Source organism: Strix uralensis, chromosome 5, assembly GCF_047716275.1.
Source record: "Strix uralensis isolate ZFMK-TIS-50842 chromosome 5, bStrUra1, whole genome shotgun sequence".
Classification (NCBI taxonomy): domain Eukaryota; kingdom Metazoa; phylum Chordata; class Aves; order Strigiformes; family Strigidae; genus Strix; species Strix uralensis.
The window spans coordinates 82395035-82421764 of record NC_133976.1 but is presented as its reverse complement, the minus strand read 5'-3'; the positions used below and the strand labels follow the sequence as shown (position 1 = coordinate 82421764).

Here is a 26730-nt window from a genome sequence, read left to right as displayed (position 1 = left end):
TTGAAGGACTGACTCCTTTCCTCTGGAGTGCTTGGTGAGGAATATTGCAGAGCTGTTAAACTAGTAGGCAATGAATTGTTTCTTGGGAATAGAGATGATATCTTTCTTCTGTCTCCCAGTGAGAAAAATGTGGCTGAAGTTCCTTTTGGCTATTCTTCTCCTGCATGTAACAGCTGCAAAGGAACCTGAGCTGTAAGAACTACCATATTTTTACTAGTAGTATTAATGATAAGGCTTTAAATACAGTGCTAATTAGTGCCATTAATTTTACTTTAAATATTAAATACTCCCATGACTCATCTTTTATATCTGGAGAGCTAAGTTAAACTGGAATGTGAATGGTTCTCATTTAATATGAAGCAGACCTTCTGCCTATCACAGAACTTCCCTAGAAGTTGACATCTATGTTCAGAAAAAGACAATAGCAGTAGTAACAGCAGTGTGCTTTGCTAAAAGCAGGTGGGTCCAGGACTCAGAGAAAGGGCAAAAGGGCAAGAGTTGGGGGCACTGGCAGAGCTGTGTGGGGAACCCAGGGCTGGGGTAGTTGGGAGTTGCAGGGCAGGAGTTGCAGGGCACTGGCAGAGTATCCTATATTTAATTTAAACTAGTCGGCGGGTATTGATTTCATCCTCTTTAGACTGTTTCTCTTTTCTACTTTCTCTGTGATGTGATCACTTTGATGTTTGGATCTCACAGGCAGTATGTCCTGATGGTGCCTGCTGTCCTCCAAACTGACTCTCCAGGTCAGATTTGCCTGCAGTTCCTTAACCTCAACGAGACAATATCTGTCAGAGTCATCCTAGAACATGGTGCTGTTAACACCACTATTTTTGAGAAAACCATGACAGCAAGCAATGGTCTACAGTGCTTCAACTTCACGGTAAATTAATTTTAATTCATGTCCCAGTGGAAAATAAATGTAAAAAGGGACAAGAAAATTAGAGCAGGGAGCACAGGAGAGAAACAAGCAACAGAAGAAATAAGACTTGTTGAATGAAAAAGGAAGCAGAGGAGAGAAATATATAGTAACAGAGAAGGAGGAATTTTTAATAGACATAAGAAACAAGAAAGGTCTAAGAAAGGTGATGGAAGGTGATGAAGATGGTGGAAGTGAGATGGGTGTCTCTTTGTAGGAGCCCAAGCCACAGGTTTACCAGGTTCTGGGGCAACTTACTTCAAGACTAGCAAACTCTGCTTGTTTTTCTGTTTCCTCACAGATTCCTCCTGTCAGTTCTGCCCCACTGGCTTTCATTTCCTTCTCTGCCAAGGGCACCACAGTCAGCCTAGAAGAGCGGCGGTCCGTGATGATCTGGAAAACGGAGAGCATCGTCTTTGTGCAGACAGACAAACCCATCTACAAACCAGGACAGAGTGGTGAATATCTGTTTAGTTTATAACATATCCCTTAGGAAGCAGCTTCTTCAGGTAGAATTTCTCTGCCAGGCATTTTTCAGACTGAGCTGCAGATTTTCAGAGTTTCTGTTTAACCATTACAAGTATTTGCTGTGGAGCTCAAAGTCATCTTCGGGATGTCAGGAGACTGTAATCCCATGGTCTCTATTATTTTCTTTGTCCCTTCCTCCCAGATGACAAAAGAGGGGAGCTTTTACTGCTGCTGTTTCATTACTGGTGCCAGGTCAAGGTAGTGGAAAGATGTGAACAGATCACTACTTAGGTTCCTAGTATAAAACAATGCTCCCACAGTCTTCTGTCTGTGGTGCTGGTCTAAAAAGCAAGAGTAAAATCCATTATTTTAAAATTAATTATGAGTTTTTAAAGACAAAATCATGCTATTTACCTTCTGGGTTCTGATGGTTTTGGACTTTATATTTTCATGTTGTTGTTTTTCCTGCACTTACGTTATTCCCCTACTTCTCACCTGGCCATCAAACAGAGCTCCAGCTATGCAAAGAATCCTTTATCTAGATCCATTCCTTAATTCATTTCTAGGCTCTAAGGCTTCTAGCACACAGCTAGAACACTGTAGGACACACTACGAGAATACTTCTTTCCAGAGGTTAGCCAAATAATATAGCCATTAGATTGGATCAGCTCTCCTTTAATTAGGAATGAGTTCTATCTACATAGATGCATAGCATGAAGGAAAGCTTACCAATCAGAAATTGTTGCCACTACGGTGTCCACCAAACATGGTTTGATGGTTTGTCAAATGGCTTGGTTTTGAGGTGGGGAAAGAAGTAAACTAAATTAAATGATGACAAGGTAATGCTTTATAGGGATATTTTTGAAAAACATTTTTGTGTTTTTCCTTGTGCTGTAATTCATCATTCTCCTTTCAGTTTTTCTCTTGTAAAAAAAAAAAAAAAAAAAGAAAAAAAAAAAAGAAAGAAAGAAAGGCAAAAACCTGTACAAGTTGAGAACAAACTGACTAAGAAGAATTACACTGAATCAGGAAAAACTGACACTTCACCTAGTTCAGTAATATTTGGAACTTTCATATGTTCAAAGCAACAAACCCTGCTTTAGAGATGGGGAAATGAAGAGGAACAAATTTGCCTACATCGTGCAGATGGCCACTTGAGACTGCCTGACCCGCATGGCAGTTCTTATTCACTCAGTCATCCCCTTTCTCTGAGGTTAAGCAAGCTTTCATGAGAGTGTGAGAACTCGGTGCTGGGGAAAAGTCCCCTCGGCAAAGTCTCTGTAGGATTCTTTTACCTTCAGATGCATTTTACCACCTGCATCCTGTGCAAGTGGGACTTTTAGAAGATCCAGTGAAACTGGGAGTACTAATGAATGCAAAACATCACACTCAGCCAAATAAACTACTTAATACTAACATCCTGTTCCTTGTCTTTCCAGTGATGTTTCGTGTTGTTGCCCTGGATTTCAATTTTAAACCTGTTCAGGAGATGGTGAGTGACCAGTAATATCCCCCTGTATTTAAAGTTTCTGGGAGATAACCTCTTCTCAAATTTAAAAAAAATAGCTGCTGTGGATAAAGTGAGATATTGCAGAGACTAAATACCAAAGAGTTAACATGATTTCCTAAGCACATGCTATAATCCATTAGAGTCACAGCGAAGAGTGCAAGCGTGTTGGATTCCTGACACACCACCTTCTGCTATTGCTGGGAAAGAGGCTCAAAAGACCCTCCACTTTGTGGCTGCAGACTTTATTTTAGCTCTAACCAGAAAGCCCCCGCTTCAGTCTCATGCTATTACTATTGAGGAATTGTTGCTTGCCAGAATTGATAAATCATCCACCTGGCACTTTGCCCATTTTAGAAATGGGGAAATGAGAATGAAAGTTGTTACCACAATTGTTTATCTCATCAGAGGTACTCTTTTCCATCACCAGCAAGCTGTCTTCTTACTCATAATACATGTGTCAAGAAATGGGAGAGTCTTTACTGGCCTCCTCTCATGTGGTTATAATGCAGAAGACAGCATAGTGTTACCGAAAGAGCAGAGTGAGGATATAAGATCCATGAAGCCCCCATCATGGTTTACACACACCTTTATAACTCTACTTACTCAGCTGCTCTGGGGTTGCAATAATACAGTGTGATCAGAAACTGCCCCAACATTTTCCTTTCATTTCTTCCCTTTATGTAATCTTCTTGTTATAGTAAAATTGCTGTTAAACTGATTAAAATAAGAGATGAAGATCTCTGATTACTGTTATTACACTGATTATTGGTTATACATTTCTCACAGTCCTGGGGAAAGATAATTAGTGTTTGTTCAGCCACCTAATCTCTTCTCCCACTTTGTTTTTTCCTCTTTCAGTACCCCTTGATTGCAATTCAGGTAAGATTTTTTTCTCTTTGTACTGTATTATGCATCTAAAAATAAAAACTAGGGCACATGTGCTTTCATTGGTTTGCATGTGTCTACACACAGCCAGATCTTACTCCTGAATACACTGGCAGAAATTAATAGAAACTTCATAAAATCCCAGGATGCTGTTTGAGCCTTACTAACATGGAAAGCATACTTATATTCATTTCAACAGTTAAAAGTTGTACTGTTCTTATGCCTGCCTTTGACTCCACTCCACCTCCTCCAGTTTGCTCGACTTATTTTGGGGTATATCTTTTCACAACTCAAGTGCTGCTGAAAACTACGAACAAATACAGGCTGTGGATACAATTTCTAGCTATGTTAACACTTCCATGGCATTTTGTGGTGATTTTTAAAATAACAATTGCAGTCCATGTCTAGACAACATTCTTGCAAGTTTTCATATTATACTGTGAAGTCAGGTAACTTTATTTTTTTTGCGGTGAAACATACCTATTTTGAGCTCTACATGCGTTTTCCTGCAGTCAGTGCTTTAAAAAGTTCAAGGAAATGGTGTGAATGAGTTTTGTTTAGTCTAACGAGCATAACATATACTGAGAGGCAAATTACACCCCAGTGAATGCAGAAGAAATGCTTCCTCCCTTCTTCTGGCAGCTGAAAAAAAAAGCTGGGGTTGCTAAAGGCCAAGATTTGTGTGGAATAAGCTTGGCTGAGGGAAAGCACAGAGATTTTCTTTCTCTCCCCTCTTGACACAAAGCTAGAGCAACATATACTAAAGAGCAGGGAAGAGAAGTACCATGTGACTTCCCCTGATGGTTGAGACTAATACCCAGGCTGGCAGAGCATGCCTAAATCCGAGATCAACAGATGAGAATCTGGCAACATTAGTAATCAGAGTACAAAGGCATAATTTACCTCAATGCACATGCATTAAGCAACTTCCCCAATGAGTTAAAGCAACTTGCCCTATTTTCTTCTTTGTTTCTGGTTTGTGTGCTAGTAGCAAAAGATTTCCAAGGCAAACAAACTGTGAGTCCATATTCTTTTTTTCTTCAGGATCCACGGGGCAACAGGATCTTTCAGTGGCAAAATGTGACATCAGAGATGAACATTATCCAAATTGAATTCCCACTAACTGAAGAGCCTATTCTGGGGAACTACAAAATTATTGTAGCAAAGAAGTCAGGAGACAAAAGCTATCACTCATTCCTTGTGGATGAATACGGTAAATGTCACCCATTGTTTTTATTCAGAGTAGAAAACATTATTAGAGATGAGCCCCTATTAATCAATCCTTTCAACTGCTAAAACTAAAATGCAACTTAAATTAGTTGAAATTAAGAACTGGAGAGAAAAAAAAAAAAAGAACAGTAAAAAGCCAAAGAAGATAAATTAACTATTTTGCACAGATTCAGCCAGGAAAATCTGCATAACAAATCAATAAGTTGATTGCAAAGTTCACTCTGACAAACTAACATTCTCCCAGCCACATCCACAAACTTTCTTGACCAAAGCTCTGCAAGGCATCTAGACATCACAGGATTCACCTCAGAAGTCCTGATTTCTCCTCAAAGATTTATAGAAATAATTTAGTGGGCCTTTGCAGGTCAGGCCACTTCTCGATCATTTTGGCACCCCAGTTCTGAGATCCCATTCCATCTGTGACTGATGATATATCCTGATTTTCTCTTTCATCTCAGGAGGGCCTGCAAGTTTACAATGTGACAGTGTTGATGTTTTTTTCTTTTAATTCTTTGTCCTAGTGTTGCCAAAGTTTGATGTCACAGTCACTGCACCAGAAAGACTTACAGTCCTGGATTCAGAGTTCACAGTGAAAGTCTGTGGAGTGTAAGTACCAGGACCAGAGTGGTTAAGAAATACACTGAAGAGAAAGAATGGCCCAAGGACTGGGGAAAGAGACAGGGCTTAGAGAAGAGATCAAAATAAATAGGACCTCAGAAGATGTTGGTCAGGGTTGACTTGGTTGGAGATTTCATTTGCTTGTGTGCTCATCGCATTTTATTGTATGAGTATTGTCTTCCAGCTGGTGTACAGTGGGTTGAATAAATCTTTTAAGAGGTCCCCTGCTAAAGTAGGATGTGTCCACTCCCAATAACCCACTTCAGAAGGAGACCTAAATACACCAGAGCACCGTTAAATTCCAGCAGGAGTCTTAGGGTTCCAGCTGTCTTTAACTCTCCCTCCAAGCTTAGTCTTCAGAAAGACCTTGCTTACTCTAACACCAAGATCTTGTAATTTAGAATTCAGGGTGGAAATCCTGATGTCCTTGCAGATATGAGGAGTTTTGCTTTGATTTCAGTGAGTCTAGAACTCCAGTAAGCTGAAGAGTGGAGACAACAGTCATAATTTGGTCAGTAGCCATGTCTGTCCATCATGCTTATAGAGGTATTTATTTTTATGTTTAAGGTGTGGTTTTGGTTCATGGGTTTAGGGGTGAAAAAGAACTCATTAATATTTCAACTTCTGAGTTGTATTATCTTCTTGTAACAGCAGGAGAGTTAGGAAAAAGCCTGTGAAACTATTCCGTTCTCTGACTTCTCAGCTCACTGCTCGTTCTGGGTCTATTCCTGCACATGTTATCTTAAGTCAATTTTGCAATCCTCAGCCCATGGACCTATTTCCTCTTCCCCTAGGTACACCTATGGCCAGCCTGTTGAAGGGAAAGTCCATCTCAGCGTGTGCAGGGATTTTGATTCCTATGGGAGGTGCAAGAAAAGCCCAGTTTGTCAATCATTTACCAAAGACGTATGATACATTATTATTATTAATCTTTGTGCTTGTCCTCTCTATTGTGTTCTTGCTTCTCTCCCTTTGCTCATCACAATTTTCTTTCCCTTTTTGATGGTTCACTTCACTCATTTATTTGCTTAAAACACCAGCTAGAAACTCAGGGCATCTCAATTCTCTTCTTGGTTTCCTACAGGCCTGAAGAAGGACTGACATGTAGCTTCTTCATGACTCAATTTTTCATCTGAAAAGTGTAGACAATGATGTCTCCATCAGTCCTGTATAAATCATGTTAAAAATAGTGGGAAAAGATTTCACTCACAAAAGAAGAGTCCCATGTACTGCCAGCATCCTTTGAAAGATGCGATCATTGGTAACAGGATTTGTTTTCTTCCCTTTCCAGCTGGAGGCAGAGGGCTGCCTCTCCCAGGTTTTCAGCTCCAACATCTTTGAGCTAAATCGCATTGGTTACATGAGGAATCTTGATGTGAAAGCCATTGTCACAGAGAAAGGAACAGGTAATCTTTTCTAGACAGTCAAAACCAGCAACAGTGGTGTGGTCAAAAAGGAGAGTAGGGGATATTCAGCCTCTGCCTGCTGAGTACAAGGGTGTCTTCCTGAAGAAGAAGATCCATTTTTATAAGCACAGTGACCATCTCCAGGCATACGCTAACTCTGATGAAGCTATATGCAAGACAAAGTATATCTTCTCTTTACTCTGGACATGTCTTACAGGCCTGCAACTTACAGCTACTCAGTTTATTTCCATAACTCGGGTGATGAGCAGTATACAGTTTGAGAACATGGATCGCCACTACAGAAGAGGAATTCCTTACTTTGGACAGGTAAGCAAGGGCATAGAGGTCTTGTACTGAAGATGACTGACAGGCCATCACACGACAACAGTGATGGGAACATTGGGGGACTGTTTGGGGCGGAGGGTGTTCTCCCCGAGCTTCTGTCTTTACATACAGTGCCCTATTGCTAGTTGTGAATACTGAAGAGTATTACTTTATTCTGAATTTGATTCTGCCAGAAATACTTTGAATCAACAAAGTTACATTTTAACTTACATTTTAAGCTCAATATAGATCACTGTCTCTCCCTTCAGAATTGACCATCATATGCCAGTAAGAGATGAATAAAACCACTGGGGGATGAGGGAAGAAAGAGTGAAAGGAATTTAAGAAAAAAATTAAGGAAATAACAGCAGTTTCTGTTTTGACAAGTTTTTTCATTATTTTATGTTTCATGACAAATTCCACATAACTCCGTCAGCAGTTTAAAGGGTAGGGGTAAATCCCTCTTTCCTTCAGTTCAGCTTTTTTCAGTGAGGAAAGAATAAGGGGACATCTTACTAGTAACACTGAAAAGAGAAAAGAGATTGTCTTTCAAGGATTTTTTTCCACTCTGGAAGATGTCTATATAGCTTTCTCGCTTGGTCCCTGCTGCTGCTCTGTTCTTCAGGTTGCTGTGCACCTTACCATGTCTTACTGGAGGGTGGGAGTCAACAGGCTCCCTGGGGTGATGTGCCACAGTGAATTCCTCAAACACACACAATTATCACACACGCTAGAGGTTGAACATGCTGAAAGACATGTGGTAGGAGGCTGGGATGTCACATCTCAGAGACAAAGCTGCTGACCATGGCTTCAGGCAGCTGTTTTGCTTTTGCGAAAAAAAAGCAACCCTTGAGGGTTATGTCAGGGGAACTATTGTCTGGAGGCCACTGATACTCATACTTCCTCAAAATGCAGCAGATCCCAGTCCCTGTCCTGGTGCCATCACATGCCATTCACAGTCCTTCCCAGTGCTATGAAACATCTGTTGCTGGCCATATGTTGTATGCCTTCACTTCTGTTGCAGTCAGTCCCACTGAAGTCAACATCCACATGAATACTTTTAGTTCTCTAAAATTGTTATCTAAATTGTACTTAGTTCTCTAACAAAATTGTTATTTTTGTTTCAGAGGTCATTTCTCCCCAGCTGTTTCTGGACAGTGAGGATAGTCAATGTCTTAAGCTTGTATTTAGTATATTATTACCTCTGCCATCTTTCTTCTGAAAGAAACTCAAAGTGAATCCTCAGTTCTAGCAACCTAGAATTTACCTAATGGTGTCTGTTACTTTTTATTTGTTTCTTTAAGACATAAACAGCATAGAGAGTGGGGTCAGAATCAGAAAAGTGTTCAAACCGAGATCTGGAGAAAACACCTTCAGACACTGAAAGTATCACTAGCAGACTCTCAAGACTAAGAAAGGAAAAAATGGGGGAAAGGAAGTGTATCTTTAAACTGGAAATGTGTAGTCAGAAGGGACTTACTGGGAAAAAGATGAGACGTAAGCAGTTCTTGCTCCACAAAAGGACATTATCAGTGATGTAGCAGATGCTGAGGAAGCTCCTCCTCCAAACCTCGTAAAATAGCTCAGATAACCGCCAGAAAGCAAAAAGAGACATTTCAGTTCTGAAGTAGTGCTTTGAAGGGAGAAGAAAAAACAATTCTGCTGCGTGGAGAGCAAAGGTGTACAAAACATTAGTATCTAGGTACAAAAAGATAACATGCTGAACGTTTCACATTGTCTTCTACAGATCAAGCTGGTAGACAAAGACAACTCTCCTATTTCCAGTGAGGTTGTTCATCTATTTGTCAACAACAAGAACACAGACAACTTCACCACTGATGATAATGGCATTGCACAGTTTAGCATTGACACGTCTGAAATGTTTGATCCTGAGATCAGTTTGAAAGTGAGTACAAAACAAGGCTGAATAGAGAGAGAGAGAGAGAGATGGCTTCTTTCAAACTGAACCCAAAAAAGATGGAATAAGTTTTAAATTCTAGTAATAAAAATGTGCTTCCTCTGGTTTATTTCATGTTCTAGAGCTCTCAAAAATTACTATAAAAGAAGTGAGGAAAACACCTGATTTGTTGCAATGCAATGGCTTGCTGCAAGACTGCAAGACCACTATTCTGCTTTTTCCTTACCAGTTTGGTTTCAGATGCAATTCTTAAATATATGCATTGTGTGAACTAATCATTCTGATATCAGTATGAGATAACAATTTCCCTAGTGACATATGTTTGTTTTCCTTTTCTTCCCCACTCCTTCTCCTGATCAGGCAACTTATAAAACCAGTGACCAGTGCCACTCTGATGGTTGGATAGAGCCTTCCTACCCTGATGCATCTTTCTCCATCCAGCGCTTCTACTCCTGGACTAGCAGTTTTGTGAGGATTGAGCCTCTGTGGAAAGATCTGAGCTGTGGGCAGAAGAAGATGATCACTGTGCACTATGTCTTGAACACAGAAGGATACAAGATCAACACCATGGATTTCTACTATGTGGTGAGTGTGGGGTTGTTGCATGGTTTGCTGAAAGGGCTTGACCAGGCAGCTATCTGGCAGTTCATCCACAGCAATTACGGCAGTGAGTGTTCTTCCAACTTTTGGATTACCAGCCAGCAAAATGGCCAGCAACCCAAGGACAGAAACAGCACTGAGGTGGTTTGGCAAAATTACCCGCTCAGAAAAAATGACCCCCATTTCTGGCCATGTTACTCTATTTCATAGTAAGGAACGACCTTCATAATGTCTCAAGACAGGGTTCTTGTTTCTTCCCTCCAAGAAACTCTTTATGGCACTCTCTGCCTCCCCCTTCCCTTCCTTATCCGTCTGCTTCCTGACCAGAGAAGGTCCCCAGCAGTAGCAGCAGCAGTGGCAGCATCCAGCATGCCCTCAGGCTGATGTTCAAGCATTTGAAGCCACCTCAATGTACATACCTTGATTGCCCTGCTGATGTACATTGAACTTGATTGCCGCTTTCTCCCTCCAACATCTACCAACCCATAAATGTATCGCTCTTCTCTGCACAGGGCATGGCAAAAGGCAAGATTGTCCTCACAGGGGAAATGAAAGTTAATATCCAAGCTGGTAAGTTAAGTTGCCAATCCATGTTTCTGCATTAAAAAAAAAAGAGGGATGGTTGAACTGAGGACCAAGGCAAGACTTCCTGGATGAATAGAGCAGATATTGGGAGGGCTGTATCTCTCTCCATCCATGCATGTGTGCATGATGTTAGCACTGCCACTAACTTCACTATAGGTCAGATTTAGTCCAGCAACTAGTTCATTTGATATGAGTCAAGAAGTAGTGTCCTGTAAAGATCTTCCCAAAGGATAATGTAGGGCATGCAGATTGTATGGCTTAGGGGGCTATCCGAATCTGGGCACATGTTCAAACCCACAAAAAATCTGAGAGTATCTGGATCTAAACCCAGGCATGTTACCTCTTGGCAAATCCAGGATTTTTCAGTTTATCATCTAAGTACAGACTGATCCACTGACTGGTACAGCTATATGCCAGTGGAGGATGGCTACTACTACAGCAGATCTTTGTGCTTCTCTCTTTATTGTTCCCCTTCACTTTTCTAACAGACCAAAATGGCACTTTCACTATCCCACTTGTGGTCAATGAGAAAATGGCTCCCTCCCTTCGGTTGCTGGTATATACCTTACACCCTGCCAAGGAGCTGGTGGCAGACAGTGTCCGATTTCCAGTTGAGAAGTGTTTCAAAAACAAGGTGAGAGGCACTAACATGCAGCAAGTCTTACCTGTGGTCAGAAAAATGCAAATTCTTTCTGCACACATTCACAACAGATTTCCAGTTTTATTTCTTGCTTCCTTCCACTTCTCTCAACATTACTCTCTTCATTCTCCTTTTTTCTCTTTGGCCTTATCTCTCTCCTCTACCACCACCTCCTGGCCTTATTGTCAAAAGGTAAATCTTAACATTAAAAACTACTTTTCAGGAAACCCACACTACTCCCAGATGGTTCCTGCCTCTATTGAACTATACTAGAGTCCTGTTTAGTTTAGACTGGAGTTTAGACTCGTTTAGTTTAAACTATAGGCTGTTGTTTAGCATAGCGAACACACTTTAGCCTTACCCCACTTTGCTATTTAATCTGATTTTTTACACTTTTTTGTTGAAAAATGTAATTTGGGATTACTAGAAATAAATACATATAGAAAAGAAAGCAAAAGTAGCAATCTGGGGTTTAAGTTTTCCTTATATATTCTTTCCCCTAGTACATTTTTATTTGTCATTTTGAAATCAGGTTTCACCATTAAGATTTTTCTAATATTCAGTTAAAAAACATGAAACATGAAACATTAAGAGAAAACTAAACAAATGAGATTAAACAAACAGTTTCCAGTCACCTGATGTGGTGCTCCACTCCTATATTTTCCCTCTTATCTAACACAAATGTGAAATAAATTTTGCTCTGAAGAGATTCAAAACCCATTGCTAAGGTGGGCCATGGACCTAGTAAAAATATGATTTGTTCACTCTAAAGCTTATTACATGTGGTCTGTATCATAATAAGATTTGATTCAATAATAGCAGCAACAGAACCACACTTTAAGTCACTTGAGGTAAGCTTCATTTAAGCTAACACAGGAGTCTTAAGTGTGATTATTACATAAGTCCCCATTATAGCAAAGGCCTGGTCAACAGAGGCAGTGGAGCCTAGACATCCCTCTCCAGGCATCTACCTGTGCTTTAACAGAAGAGCCTTCTGCTCTCCTTCTTGTCCTCCAATCACGCACACATCCAGAGCAGCCCAGAGCAGTAGGGATTAGCCATACCAACATCTGTTTGATGAATTCCAGGTCCAGTTGCAATTCTCTGAAAAGCGGATGCACTCAGCTTCCAATGTCAGTTTAGACGTTGAAGCTGCTGCCAACTCCTTCTGTGCTGTGAGGGCAGTGGATCAGAGCGTGCTGCTCCTGAAGTCCGAGCCCGAGCTGTCTGCAGAAATGGTAAGCTGCCCGAACAAGCGCGTTGTCTCCTTCCACTGCTTCCACCTCCTTTTCCTCCATTAAAATCTCCACTTGAGATTGTTAGACTGTGTTAGACTTCTACTGCTTTTTGCATGTGCTGGTCATAAACCATCTGTAATAGGCAATACACAGCTTTTGTTTCTTGGCAGCTGGAAGTCCTCTTTCATGTGGGATTTGATGTCATCAGCAAACTTGCTGAGGGCACACTCTGCTCCATCATCCAGATCATTATGAACAGGATTGGAGCCAGTATTGACCCCTGGGGTACATCACTAGTTACTGGCCTCCAACTCGACTTTGTGCCACTGATCATCACCCTCTGGCTCCAGCCGTTCAGCCAGTTTTCAATCCAGGAAACAGAGCACTGTCTCAAACAGGCCAACATCTCAGCTCTGGCAATCTGCAGCACATGACACTGCAATCAGAATTGATCTTTCCACAAGCACGGGTTTTGTGTTTCCTTCCCCCTCACAGATGTACCGCCTGCATCCCCTGCAAGACTTTCAAGGCTACATCTTCGATGGGCTTAATCTAGAAGATGACCCCCAAGACCCCTGTGTCTCATCTGAAAACATCTTTCACAAAGGCTTGTATTACACACCTGTAACGTCTGGACTAGGCCCAGATGTATATCAGTTCCTGAGGGTAAATGTCCTGTATATTACTTAAATCTGTTGAACTGAGTTTCCACTTATGTAGGTTTAGATATTTCTGCAAATGACACTATTAGTAAAAATCATGCATGTGATTTTCCAGCATGCACAAAGCTCCTACAAGTCTCTGCACAAGTCTGTCACAATGTCTTTGAACATCTCTGTGGTAGAAAGGCAGTAATGGGAAACAGAGAGGAATGGAATAGACCTCAGCTACAGTATGGTTATGGCCCACAACAAAATGTGTTTTTACAGGATATGGGCATGAAATTTTTTACCAACTCAAAGGTTCGGCAACCAGTTGTGTGTACTAGTGAGACTGTGAGACCTCCAGCATATTTCTTGAATCCAGGATTCATGGCTTCTACAAACCGTGTCAAATCATCAGGTAATATAGGGGACAAGAAAAAGATTTTATTTTTCTCCTTAAATGAAGTGGTATTCATGTGACATGGATATGGACAGTAGTCATGAATCACATTGGTATTGATGCTGAATATTGGTCTGGCACAGAATGAGATGGCTTAAGATAATAGCCAAGGCCCAAAAAATCTTTTCAGGTCTACCTTTCTGATTCATGTCCAGTTTCATGCTGGGAAGTGCTGGCAATCTGTAGAGTGTCACACAAATCTAACACCATAGCACGTGATTCCTTTCTGACCAGAGCTTGTTTGAAAAGACGGTGCAAGAGTGTGAACAGCAAACACATCTAAGAGGCAAGCGACCTGAGTTCTAGCCCTAGGTCTCGTGCTCATATCAGGAGACCAAAGCACTTCAAGTAATGTTTTCTTTCTCTGTGAAACCAGGTTATACCTAACTCAGAGACACATTAGTGACAATATTTTTGCAGCATTACCAATAGTCTCAGTTAGAAAGAAATGGGTAAACACTAATCAACCTTCATGCTGACCCATGCATAATAAAAACTGTCCTTTCTGGGAGTCTTCATTACATGAACCAGGTTTGACTAAATTCTCATTATGTCTTACCAGCTGAAGTTGCTAGAGAGGAACGTGGGAAGAGACTCATCCTTGAGACTATTCGGGAATTCTTCCCTGAAACTTGGATTTGGGATATAGTCCTAATTAAGTGAGTACTTCTTCCCTCTCTTTTCCTTGCTTTTAAGAGTTAGTAAATCTTTCCCCTGATGTCCTGCAAGGTGGCAAGGAGTTGTCACCTCTTCTTGCTTTTTGGTCTGGAAGACCTAGCTTTTTCAATCATCACCTGCCCGCCTGCCCTCCTCTTTTCCATGATAAAATTACCCTGTCCTCATAGACAACTTTTCCCACTATGTGTGTACCATAAGTCATATTCTCTTCTTAAGGAGAGGGACACGTCTAATTAAAATATAGGTCTGCCAAACAAGAACTCTGAGTTTTCTTTCCAAACTCAGGGAAATGATGGGCAGAAGAACTTTCAAATGGGCTTTTCTCAGAAGATTTGGGTGATAAGTTCCAGGGGGACTTGGATGTGGGAGTTCTGCGGGTAGAATAGGGGTTATGTTGTTTTTCAAAACCTGTTGCTTCTGCTGAGATGCAATGAAACTTACCTCTTCTAAACTCATGCTTTATCCATTCCCATCAGCTCTACTGGAAAAGCCAGCATCTCCTACACCATCCCTGACACCATCACCGAATGGAAGGCCAGTGCCTTCTGTGTGGAAGAGTCGGTTGGATTTGGTATGTCTGTGCCTACCACTTTGACAGCCTTCCAACCTTTCTTTGTGGACTTGACCTTGCCATACTCCATCATCCGAGGAGAAGATTTCCTGCTTAGAGCCAATGTCTTCAACTACCTTGACTACTGCATTAAGGTGTATACTTCTGCTCACATTCTTAGACCTTAACCCATCCCAAAGAAGCTGTAGCAAAACGATTGGTGTAGATGACAGGATCTGTCCCTTGATTGATGTACTGCTCAGTCTATCTGATCATAGATTTTCCTGACCTGATTTTTCCTCCTAAACCACTACAAAGCAGAGGGAGATCTGTGTGAACTGTGGCTTGGATGGGTGTGTAAGCAATTGTCTCGAGATCCATACAGGAAGGAAACAAGTGCTTTGCAGAGCATCATTCACCGTCCACATTCATACAATCCATCAATGGTTTTAGTGGGGGGTCTTTTCTTTAGGGATGTATGTGAAAGTGTGAAGAAGTGAAGGGCTTGTGCTTGCCAAACAGAAGAAAGTGGGAAGAGCAACAACAGGAGAGCAGACAAACTCTTCTTCTCTGGGGTAAAAGTTCCGAAAAGTACCAAAACAGGGAGCACAAAAGTCCAATACTTGCCCTATAGAGTATCTGTCCGGCTAAAGGCTCTATTGCTCCCAGGCACTGGAGGGCTGTACTCTCAATATTCAGTACTTTCCAGGCAAAACAGTTTCAGACCACAGGTGCACTGCACCTCTGCATGGAGGGAGCTTACACAGGATTTAAAGGATACCTGAACAAAGAAAAACAGGGATCTTCTGTTTTGTTTCTTGTTTCTTTTGTTGTATCTAGGAATCCTGAAAAAAGAGGCAGGTGTAGAGTCTAGATTCCTTCAGCTTGATTTGAATACTGAAAATCAGCTCTCCAGTCTCACAAGGCAATCACCACCAAAGGAGAAAAAATCAAGACAAAATTTAGGATTTTTTTTTTCCAAACTCTGTTAACAGTTTGACCTAACAATACAAAAAACCCTAGGGTTTTAAACATCCTAGGAGAAAAGTCTCTATTGTTGAGGCTTTCATCTCTTAATCTTGTTTTTCAAGTATTCCTACAACAACAGAAAAACAAACACTAATCAGTGATTTCTTTTGCAAGTCATTAGCACCAGATCAGCTGAACATAACTCGGGATCCTGATCAGGAATCTGATATATGCATAGGATTTTTAGCATCTCAATGGAGAATGTAATGAGAAGCAAAATGTTAAGATTATGTCTGATGATTCATCTAACACCATCATCCCAGGCCTTAAATCTGCTCTACAGTGGGCATAAGCAGAGACTTTGTCACCCCCTCTAACAATAAAGTACCATTTGCCTATGGTACAAAATCTTCATCCCATCACACTCCTCTTTCTGTTCTCAGATTAATGTTTTGCTGTCAGATTCCCTTGATTATCAAGCCAAACTCATCTCTCCAGAGGATGGTGGATGTGTATGTGCCAAACAAAGAAAGACCTATGCCTGGAATATTTTCCCCAAAGAAATTGGTAAGTGCCTTTGAATCTACCTGGTTTTCTGTCCTGAGATTGATATTAATGAATTTATACCTCACCTGAAAAACCTAATCTTCTTCCAACCTGGAGAACTTGGTCTACCACTGGTCTTTCCAGCTGTCTGGGCTAAAGTGCTCCTCCACAACTGCAGTGTGTTTATCATTCCCATTTTCAGAGATCAGTTCTCTTCCCATATTTCTCACCTAGAGAGACTGATGATTCATTATGTTGCATTAAATATCTGTAGATATTCATTATCAGATGAATTTTCTTATTTTAGCCATCATTCTGCAATATAGAGGTTCATTTTTTTTCTCCCTTTCTGCTACTGTTTAAGGTAATGTAGTATTCAGCATTACTGCAGAGACCAAGGATGATGAAGCTTGTGGAGACAAAGCACCTAGGAACATAAGTATTGACTACAGGGACACCCAGATGAGAATACTGTTGGTTGAGGTACTGCTGAAAACTCTTACTATTTGCCCTGTACTCCCTTTCATGAGGAAAGTAAAACACAGCAAAAGTACCAAAAGCAAGTAAAAGTTTTTCAGGTTCCCTAAAGAACTCCTGGTTTGGCTCCACCTTCATCTGGCTGGGACAGGGTCTGGCTGTTCAATCTAAGACCAAGTCCACTCCCATCTGATGTCCTCTTCCATGAGGATCAGTGGGTGTTGGTAAGTGCACATCTCCCTCATGTAGAGGAGAAACTGGAAATGAGGGACTCCATCTGATGGGAATTCCCTTTTAGTAGCAGCCGCATCAAGTATGAATCTGTAAACTGTTGCTTCAACCCAGCTGTCTTATGATGCAGGAGGATGGGGTGGTGTGGTGGCTCTTCTGTCACTGCATTTCTTCTGCATGCTTTGTTCTCATCCACCACATGTGTCTCTTCTTCCCATCACCACGCAGCCTGAAGGCATCAGAAGGGAAAAGACCCAAAACTCCCTAATCTGTACAAAAGGTAAGGCTCTTATATATTGTTGCCCTGAGAGGAACTGGAAGGAAGGTTGGAGTTTGAACTCTTTCCTGCAGTGCTCATTGACACTGTCCCTCTCCTTTTCTGCGGAGTTGCCCAAATGACAGCTAGTGTGAGTGTTACAGGTCAGTCTCTGTGATCTTGTGGACAGTCACTCAGGCTGCAGTCAGCAGTGCTCAGTGGCTGAAGGAAGACTGCTATGAAGCTATCAAATGGAGATGACCTTTTTGTCATCTGTATGATAACTGTAGCTTGCAGCTTTCCACTTCTAGTGGGAATGGGAGAGGGATTGTAACATTCCCTTCCACACCATCTCGGTGCTGACAGCAAAGACTTTCCAAGGTTTCCTGGAAACTCTGCCTAAAAGAGGCACAAAAGCAGCCTTGACCCCCACCAACCAGCTCTCCCCACTGTCTCACTGAAGAAATCCCCAGGATTCACAGACACTACTGCATGTGAGCACCAACCTTACCCTCTTCAACTGATTTCTGCTGAGCAATGACGGTTACTGCACCATTTGGTCTGTTTTTCACAAGTTTGATTTTGCTGTGCCCCCTTCTCTCTTGATGTTCTTGGTGACAGCTGTGAGTTTCTACCTAGTGCTCTCTGGTGGGCAATTTTGCACTGTGCATTTTCTACCAGGAGCATTTCACTGCTGTAACCGATATTCCTATACAAATGACCACAAAACACTTAATATTTTTCTCCACAGATGATGTGTCTATTCAAGAGGTTGCTCTAGATGTACCTACAAATGTGGTGGAAAGATCAGCCAGAGCTTCCTTTTCTGTTGTTGGTAAATATATAATTAATAAAACATAAAAAGAAGCAAAATGTAAAACTGTAACATGAAAGCTTTTTCAGGATTGAAAATGTGAGTTTCCACTCCATGTGTGGGAAACTTTTGAGCAAAGACACTGATTCTGATCTTCTCCAGCAATGCTCTTCTCTACTTCAGAGAAATGAAGTTTAAATATTGATTACATCCTTCTTCAAGTTTTTGTTTAAATTTATTGCATTTGAATGTTTTGCTCTGAAGTAACACAGTTCTGAGTTATGACCTCAGCCAGACTCGTGCCAGTATGACTTCTTTCCACTCACTCACCTGCAAATCAGAGATGCTAGTGGAATATGTTCAGTCTTTTCCTGAAAAGGACCTGGACTTGTTACATGACTAGTCATAAAATCTTTGCTTTGTAATGTTGGTGATTTCAGCTCATTCCAGAAATGCCTTGCTGTGTCTGTGCTATCTTTCCTAAAAATAACAATTTAGAGGTGGTCCACAATACATCTGCGTAAACAATGTCCCTTTTCAGTATTAGTTGTTAATTCTGCAATACATGGTTCACTGTAGCATCTATGGGCTGTTCCCCTTCCCTCCTCTGGGAACAGAAGTTTCCTGGAAGTTCTTTTCATTTCTAATAAGAAGTATCTGCTTGAAGTGGCACTAAAATAGGTGGTGTTTCTGGTGTGGGCAATTTAGACTAAGTAAGGAGAGGCAGGGAAGGGATTTCTTTGTTGACTGCAAAGCAGAACAGAACAAATCACTCAGCAGTAAGAGCTTCATGCTTGTTGGAAAGGCTTGCAACCCCAGCCAGGCTTTCCATGACTCTGCCTACGGAATGTAAATGACTTTTTATTTCAGTGACTGTGAGTTGTGCTAATTCCACCTGGCATCTCTGCTTCCCCAGGCGACATCATGGGCACTGCCATGCAGAATGTGCACCAGCTCCTCCAGATGCCATTCGGCTGTGGGGAGCAGAACATGGTCCTGTTTGCACCCAACATCTACGTCCTGGACTATCTGAACAAGACAGAACAGCTGAGTGAGGAGGTGAAATCCAAGGCCATCGGATACTTAGTGAGCGGTGAGAGCTTTGTGTTTCCCCTAGAATGGGTGCTGAAATTCCCATTGAGGCCCAGTGAGCAGAAGCAGCACTATGTCTATGCTAGCAGTACAGCACTGCTGCTGTAGCACAGCTCAGTCACCCAGGGGTCTGTCCTGATCAAGACATTTGTTATCTTTGTTTTCTCTTTCTTTTCTTATCCTATTTTGCTGAGACTCAACTGTCATGTTTCCTTTGAGATTCTGTCTTTTAGCCTCTTTCTACTTTTCCACCCAGGTACAGCATGTATCCTAATCCTGTTAGCTTAGTTGGAGCACAGAGGTTATACAGCTCTGCCTATTCCGTGACTCTGTTTCTGCAGGACAAGATGTTCCATTCTTCCATCTAAGCTCCCTCAGAGCTCCCCTGATGCTTGGTAGATAAACATCGCCTTTCCACTCTTTTCCACTGTGTTTTCAGACAAATCTGATAGCAAACAGAATAGGGTTTTGTTTTCAAATTAGAGAACACTTCCTCTTCCATGTTTCTGCAGGTTACCAGAAGCAGCTGTCATACAAACATCCCGACGGGTCCTACAGCATCTTTGGCACCAGAGATAAAGAAGGGAATACATGGTGAGTGACTGGGAGCAGAAATGGCTGAGATGAATTTGCATTGAACTTACATGATGCAGGTAAGTGACATCTTTACTAGCTAACTCAGATGTACAGAGCTGGCTAGGACTGGGACTCTGTAAGTACTAAGAAAAATGGCTCTCTGCTCCCTGCCAGGAGGGTTTGCAGAGAGAAGGTGATCCCTAAGGACCCAGCTGACTTTTTGATTCACACTCCTGCTGTCACCCATGAAGCCCAATGCACTGCAGTGCTCTGTAGCCAGGATCAGCCTCAGAGCATGTTCAACATCCTTACTGTGTCCTACCCCTTTAACTATCCTCTCCTGGAGGAGCACACAAAGAGAAAGCAAACCACCAACATGTTGGCTGTAATTCTTCATGCTTATGCATAGAATGAATGGGAGGGGCAAATTTTTCTGTTCCTACTTCCAATGCTCATCTCACAGCTTCATCTTTCCCTCGCAGGCTCACTGCCTTTGTGTACAAATCATTTGCACAAGCTAGTCACTTCATCTATATTGATGACAATGTCCAGGCTCAAACCCTGATGTGGCTGGCAAGCAAACAGAAGCCAGATGGCTGTTTCCGAAGTGTTGGGACACTCTTCAACAATGCCTTGAAGGTGGTAGAGAATGACTTCTTGGTCAAATTTACACTCTTTTCATTAAGAACATGATCTCCCATTACTGTCAAAAACTATACTCCAAATGCCTGTCTTCTACAGAGGGCTACTAACTCTCCGCACCTTTACAATGACTATTTTCAGCTCAGTCAGCTTCCCCACACTGTACTTTACATCTTATGAGCACCTGAGATAGGGTTACAGAACTGTAAGCTTAAGAGAGTGATGTTCATTGAGGTGATAGCAATGGGCTTCTCTTGATTTGAGAGCTGTTTAAGAGCTATGTTTATGCTTTCCTGCCTTTTGCCTCCAGAACTGGCCACAATCCCCCATCTGGGATATGGCATTTCATATTTAAAGACTTCTCACTCATGGCATTCACTGATTGTTCTTCTCTCTGTCTCCTTTTCAGGGAGGAGTAGATGACGAGCTGTCGCTTTCTGCTTACATCACCATTGCCATGCTAGAAGCTCAGCACTCCAGCTCGGTAAGGAGACCTTTAGCTGCTGGTATTCAGCTGGAGTTGGTCCCCAGCTGTTGACTTGGCTCCAGTGTCTGCTACAAATTTTCTAGGTAGTAAAGAAAGAGAAAGAGAGACAGAGAGAGAGAACTCCCAGAGAACGTGATCCTGCTCTGTATCTGCACTAGTTGTGGTAGAGAAGTTGCCCATCTCTATACCTCTTAAACCACCAGTGTGGTTTTTAAACAGACTCTTGACTACAGAAGTGCACCATGAATTACTATCATGGAGATAAGCAGAAGGAATTAGCTGTGAGAGAAACCAAACAGTTTTCTGTTTATAGACTGACATCTTCTAAAGATGTTTGATATATCTGATGTTTCCTCTGAAATCCCTCCTTAAAGAATTCTGTATTCTCTCTCCTGAAGTCACTATACAAACTGAAGTCCCATTCTCATTGTTGTGATAGTGACAGGATGAAGACAGGTTTAAAGAAAAAAAATGTTTGGCCAGATGAAGACTACTGTCCTGAATTAGACCTTTTTTTTTTTTTTTTTTTAAGTACCCTGTAGTGCGAAATGCCTTTTATTGTCTGGAGACTGCATCTGAGAAGATTATCAGTGATGTTTACACTCAGGCACTCATGGCCTATGCTTTCTGCTTGGCTGGCAAGGCAGAAAAATGCGAATCATTCCTTAGAGAGTTACAGAAATCAGCAAAGGAAGTTGGTGAGTTTCAGCCATTTGGGGAATTTGGGAAGTGGGAAGAGGGAACAGATTTTACTGATGGCATGTGGTCTGTCCTTGACAATATTGAGAATATAGGCACATGAACCAACCTCCATCAATAATCTATGGAGTTAATTTACAGCACATCTGTTGCTCTGTAGAGAGTACTTGTGGGAAAGAGGCCAGGACACAGTAGGTCTCTGAGGCAGCACAGACACCTGTAATCCATTTTAGTTGCTCCTCACACTCTCTTTCTTTGTTCAGATGGCTCACAGCACTGGGAGCAGGTGGAGAGGTCTCCATCAGAGAAATCCCCCTCCTTCCTTGACCATGCCCCATCAGCTGAAGTTGAGATCACCAGTTACGTGCTGTTGGCATTGCTCTGCAAACCCAGTCGGAATCAAGAGGATCTCACAAAGGCCTCAGGGATTGTGCAGTGGATCATCAGGCAGCAGAATCCCTATGGAGGTTTCTCTTCCACCCAGGTGCTAAAACTCCCTTCCACTCCCCAGCCAGTCCTAGGAACTGGGGCACTGGTTCAGGGTCCCAGTGGGGCTTTGACTACCAAGTCTTATTTCCCTTTTGTATCTGCTGTCTCAAACACACAGAGACCAAGCCTTTCTCTTAGAGAGAGCAAAATACTTTTTTCCTCTTCTTCTTAACTGTGGAAAGGTTAAAGTCATATGAGAGTAATTTGACTAGCAACAAATGCAGGTATTTGTGTCAGGGATGAACATAGAAAACACCAAGTCCCAGCTGTTATATCACCAAGAAGTGCTCTAAAGTTCCCTAGAAAACACATACTTCACCACTATGAGAACTGTGCTCTAGTGCTCAGATTTTATGTTCTGAGACCTTCATATGAGTAGAGAGATTTCTTCCACTCTAAAACATGGATGCCAGAATGAAATGGTTCCTTATATATGGGAACCCTGGAATTATACAAACATTCAGGGTTTCTTTAGTCAGAATTAAATGACTGTGCTTCGTACTGGAACCGTGACTCTGACCTCCTCTGCATCATTCATGCTGTGTAGCTAATTGTCTTTTATTATTTTCTTTTCCTTCAGGACACAGTCATTGCTCTTCAAGCCCTAGCTGCTTATGGTGAGGCCACCTACAATTCTGTTACACAAAATGTAGTCAAGATCGCTTCCAAAAAGCCTTTTCAGAAGGTATTTATTGTCAACAACATGAAGAGGCTCCTGCTGCAACAGACTCCCCTTCCTGAGGTCCCTGAGAAATACAGCCTAACAGTGAACGGCAGTGGATGCGTACTTATGCAAGTAAGTGTCTGCTCTCCCCTTCATCGTGTCTCACATTCTGTGTATGACACAGCTGTGGTTTTGATGATTCTGTGTCCAACTTCTCTTTATTTTTCCTAACTATTTGATTTCCCTAAACTATTTAATTACTCTTTTCCCCATCCCACATTCTGATTCCTGTGGAGTCACAGCATGGAAAAAAAGAGTCCTTTCTGATCAGCAGTTGGTTTCCCTCTGGGAGGCTGCTCTGGGTACAAGCACCTTCATTGTTAAAAAGTAGAAGTTTGATGTAAGCAAGGATCTTCCACAAAAAAACCAAGAGCAACTTTTCCAGAAAACTTCACTAAGCCTGACATTTGTTTTTCGGAATGCAAAGGAAAACCCTTGGCATGCTTGAACAAAAGGGTTTTTTCCTCTTCCAGACAGCACTGAGGTACAACATTCACCTTCCAGAGGGGGCCTTTGGATTTTCGCTCTCAGTACAGACATCAGATGCTTCCTGCCCACTGGATCAACCAGCAAAATTTGATATTGTCCTTATAAGCAGGTAATGTGTCATCAACAACAGATGACAAGACATGCAGAGAAGATTGCTATGTGTATTTAGTTCTGCTTATAAAGTCAAGAACCGTGAGCTGATCAATCTGTTGATGATAATCAGCCTGTAAGACACAATATCCCAAAAGACCTCATGACAGTAACTGATGGTGGTAGCACATACTTGGCCCCTTCATAGTGGGGGCCTCCCCAGTGTCTCCCATCCGAGCCAGTCATCGAGTGCCTGTGATTCACACCAGCCTCCCGCACTGTATGAGACCAGGAGCAGAGAGCTGAGGTTTGCTTCCCCAGGCATGGTCCAGACTTAACGGGGGCCTTTGCTGTTTCAGTTACACAGGGAAGCGCAGCAGCTCCAACATGGTCATTATTGATGTGAAGATGCTCTCTGGCTTTGTTCCTGTGAAGTCTTCCCTGGATAAGGTAAACTATAGGAGCAAGATTAAACAGGTCACCCCAGGGACAGAGGGGAAGACTAGTCATGATGAAAACAGAGGCCTGGTTAAGAATCACTCACCCACAAACGCTGCGAGGTATTTGCATGGCTGCACCATCTTCATCACTGGGTGGAAGGAATGCCGGGTGGGGAGCTGTGAGCACACAGACCTTCCCACATTAAAAACTAGGAAGGATTCCAGATGGAGCCTGACCAGCTGGCAGCTGCAACTGGGAGCTGGCACTGCCCAGGTAGGCAAAGGGTGGGAAATCTGCCAGACTAATTCTGAAAACTATACAACACCCGAGTCAGGCAGCATTCCCCAAATGAACTGCAGTGCCTCTCATGAACTTGGGAAGTGATCATACCCCCCACTAAGTCAAGTGGCAGGTTTTGCTTAGTCCTCTCCATCTATTCAGCAACATTTGAACTCTAAAAATCAGCTGCCAGCCCTTGGTACCTGTCTAGAATGAATCCCACAGCCATGCAGTGGCAGGGCCTGAGGTAGCACTTGTTTTTTAATGGTTTAAAAATATATTTATCTCCATTCCCTTGTTTTAAAGCTCATTGGCAGTCAAACAGTGATGCAAGTAGAAAACAAGAAAAGTCATGTTCTCCTTTATCTGGAAAATGTAAGTTCTGATCACCGTCTATTTGATTTTCACAAAGGATGCAAACAACATGTAACAGATGCACCTACAGCATGGATACACTCTACAAAGTGCATTTATCATGTTCCTTTCCTCATCAGTTTTCCCCTGTAATCACTAAGCTGCTTACTCCTCAAACTGCATGTAACATCCCAACTTCCCAAACAGCTTCAAACTGATGCCTACCCTACCAGCAACTAAAAATAAATTAATCAAAAAAGCACATAGAAATTAACCAAAAATCTCTCTTCTTTCAGTCAATACCAGATAAACACCAGGAAAGAGGTTACCTTGTGTGTATGTCACCTCGGTAGGCTTCTCATAAACCTCAGTCCTTCCAACAGGACATGAAACACTGCTCTGATCTCCTCTGGAAAGATTTCCATTCCCTCTCTTATGTTCATTCCCAAATTTAAACTGTAATCTAATCCCTGGATCAGAATTTACATAGTAAAAGTATGTTTTCTTGGGGCCCTGCAGAAGTAACAACAGAAGCCAATATCCCCGTGATGTGCACTGATTCCCACCTTCCTGGTGGCACATAATGTTCATGTCTGAAATGGAACGGAGTTTGGAATACCAGACTTTATCATCCTGTCCATTGGGAGGTCCTGGAGAATTAAGTTCAGTGCTCTGGGACATTTTTTCCCTCTCTGGCAATAGGATGTGTAGTAATTACAGAATCAGGTAATACAACAGGATAAGAAACCTACAACTCTTCACTTCAGTTTCACTTTGGACTCTCCAAACATATTTCAGATGATGGGTGTCCCACATCGGTATGTGTGTCACCAGTGGGGTTTGGAATATACAATCTATCAGTTGCTGCCCTGGTCTGCTCCAGATGGTGTTGTACAAATAAAAGGACTTATGTGATCCCTGTCACTCCATTCCCAGATCTCACAGAAGAAAAGGAAAGAAATCACTTTCTCAGTTGAGCAGGACTTTGTAGTGACCCATCCCAAGCCAGCTCCTGTGCAGATCTATGATTACTATGAAACAGGTAGGTCTTTGATTTTAACCAATATGAAGTTTGGACAAGGGACAAGGGCAGCAGAAACACTGTGTGCATTAAGGGAGACCCAGAACCAGCCCTCCTGGAACCAACACTCCTCTGAGCTCTATCAGAATCTGTATCTGGTGTCAGGGGAGAGATTCATTTCACTTCAGTGAGCTTGGTTTCACGCCCAGGTTGACAAGTGGACATGACTAGAAAGTTACAAAAATGCGCGTGCCAGAACGATGGAGATTTCAAGGATCTCTGGTTTAAGCATGCACAGGGTATATCCGCCTCCAGGAAAGGCACAGGAAGTAGTTTCCAGGCTAATGGGAACATTTCTTTCCTTCTTCTCCAGAAGAGTATGCTGCTGCTCAGTATATGTCACCTTGCAAAGATGCTGTTGCAGAAATGGACCAATGATTAAAAAAGGTAAGTGAAAGCCAGAAAAAAACCCAAGCAAGTAAGAAATCGAAGTATAAAGCACCATGAGCAGAGGGATTGGCAGGGTGAGTAGAGTAATAACTAGTCTCAGAGTCTTCAGTCTCCACCAGGCTTCTCAGGAAGCAGTCAGAGACAGTGGCCAGATCCTGGCCCATGACACATGTCCAGTGGACTCCAAGTGGAGACCACGTTGTTGTTCATGAGAAGAGCTCAGCCTCTAGGATGAAAGCCATAGTGCCGAATAACAGAGAGACTCAGAAATACTTTGAGTTTCCTCAAAAGCACTGACACTTAGCAAGGAATAATTGACCTACAGCCATCCTTGAAAGCCTCCTCTCTGAAGCTTATGCTTCACAGGCACAGGCAAGGTGCTTCACATGGACTTACAGAAGCCCTTTCCTGTACAGTTGATAGGTTATCTGAGGAAAACACTTAAGATGACATGAATCATGGAGGCAGTGTGTTGTCTAGTCAGAGGTACAATGCTGTCTTGGTGTGTGTCCTGCTCAGCACAGCAGTTATGCTGGATGTCATCTGCTGAGCAGTTCCGGAGGGGTATGGGCAGAGCTTGCTGTCAGACCTTGGTCCAGCTTTTGTCTGTTTTGCACAGAAGGGATGGACTATCCTGTATGCTGAAACCATATTTTAAATCCTGAAGCTCTTGGTTTGTTCTCATTGAGGATGTTTTCTTTTGGATTTTCCCCTGCAGAACCATCATAAATGAACAAGTGGTCAAGCATTCTATTTTCGTCTGTCATTAAGACCTGAAAAAGGCCATTTCAGGCCCTTTTACTAATCACAGTGGGAGTCTGTGACATCGTTTGAGCTAGTGTCTGATTCTTTGTTTTCTTTCATGGCACATCTCTCCAGATCTGTATCATAATCATGTATACCTTTCCATCAATAAACCTCCCTTTTACACTGG

General features: G+C 42.1%; 1 protein-coding gene across 1 annotated transcript; it reads left to right on the top strand.

Annotated features, from left to right (window-relative positions):
• LOC141944809 (ovostatin-like) lies at positions 1 to 26730 on the top strand. The gene is made up of 36 exons (XM_074871994.1): positions 1 to 192; positions 697 to 880; positions 1218 to 1374; positions 2824 to 2876; positions 3753 to 3773; positions 4824 to 4992; positions 5531 to 5615; positions 6422 to 6533; positions 6919 to 7033; positions 7251 to 7360; positions 9105 to 9263; positions 9636 to 9860; positions 10388 to 10445; positions 10949 to 11094; positions 12189 to 12338; positions 12834 to 13004; positions 13268 to 13400; positions 14005 to 14101; positions 14597 to 14825; positions 16083 to 16206; positions 16550 to 16668; positions 17122 to 17173; positions 17901 to 17984; positions 18880 to 19056; positions 19568 to 19649; positions 20114 to 20270; positions 20683 to 20757; positions 21293 to 21458; positions 21723 to 21943; positions 22529 to 22744; positions 23146 to 23270; positions 23611 to 23701; positions 24278 to 24346; positions 25262 to 25367; positions 25720 to 25793; positions 26515 to 26730. Exons 1-35 carry the CDS (start codon positions 71 to 73, stop codon positions 25782 to 25784), a joined length of 4425 nt encoding a protein of 1474 aa, XP_074728095.1. The 5' UTR covers positions 1 to 70; the 3' UTR covers positions 25785 to 25793; positions 26515 to 26730.

Excerpts from the sequence above, each read along its gene's own strand:
- LOC141944809 (XM_074871994.1), top strand. The coding sequence starts at position 71 with ATGAATTGTTTCTTGGGAATAGAGATGATATCTTTCTTCTGTCTCCCA. Across the intron at positions 4,993-5,530 it reads ATTCCTTGTGGATGAATACG|TGTTGCCAAAGTTTGATGTC; the intron begins GTAAATGTCACC and ends TCTTTGTCCTAG. Across the intron at positions 21,944-22,528 it reads GAGGTTTCTCTTCCACCCAG|GACACAGTCATTGCTCTTCA; the intron begins GTGCTAAAACTC and ends CTTTTCCTTCAG.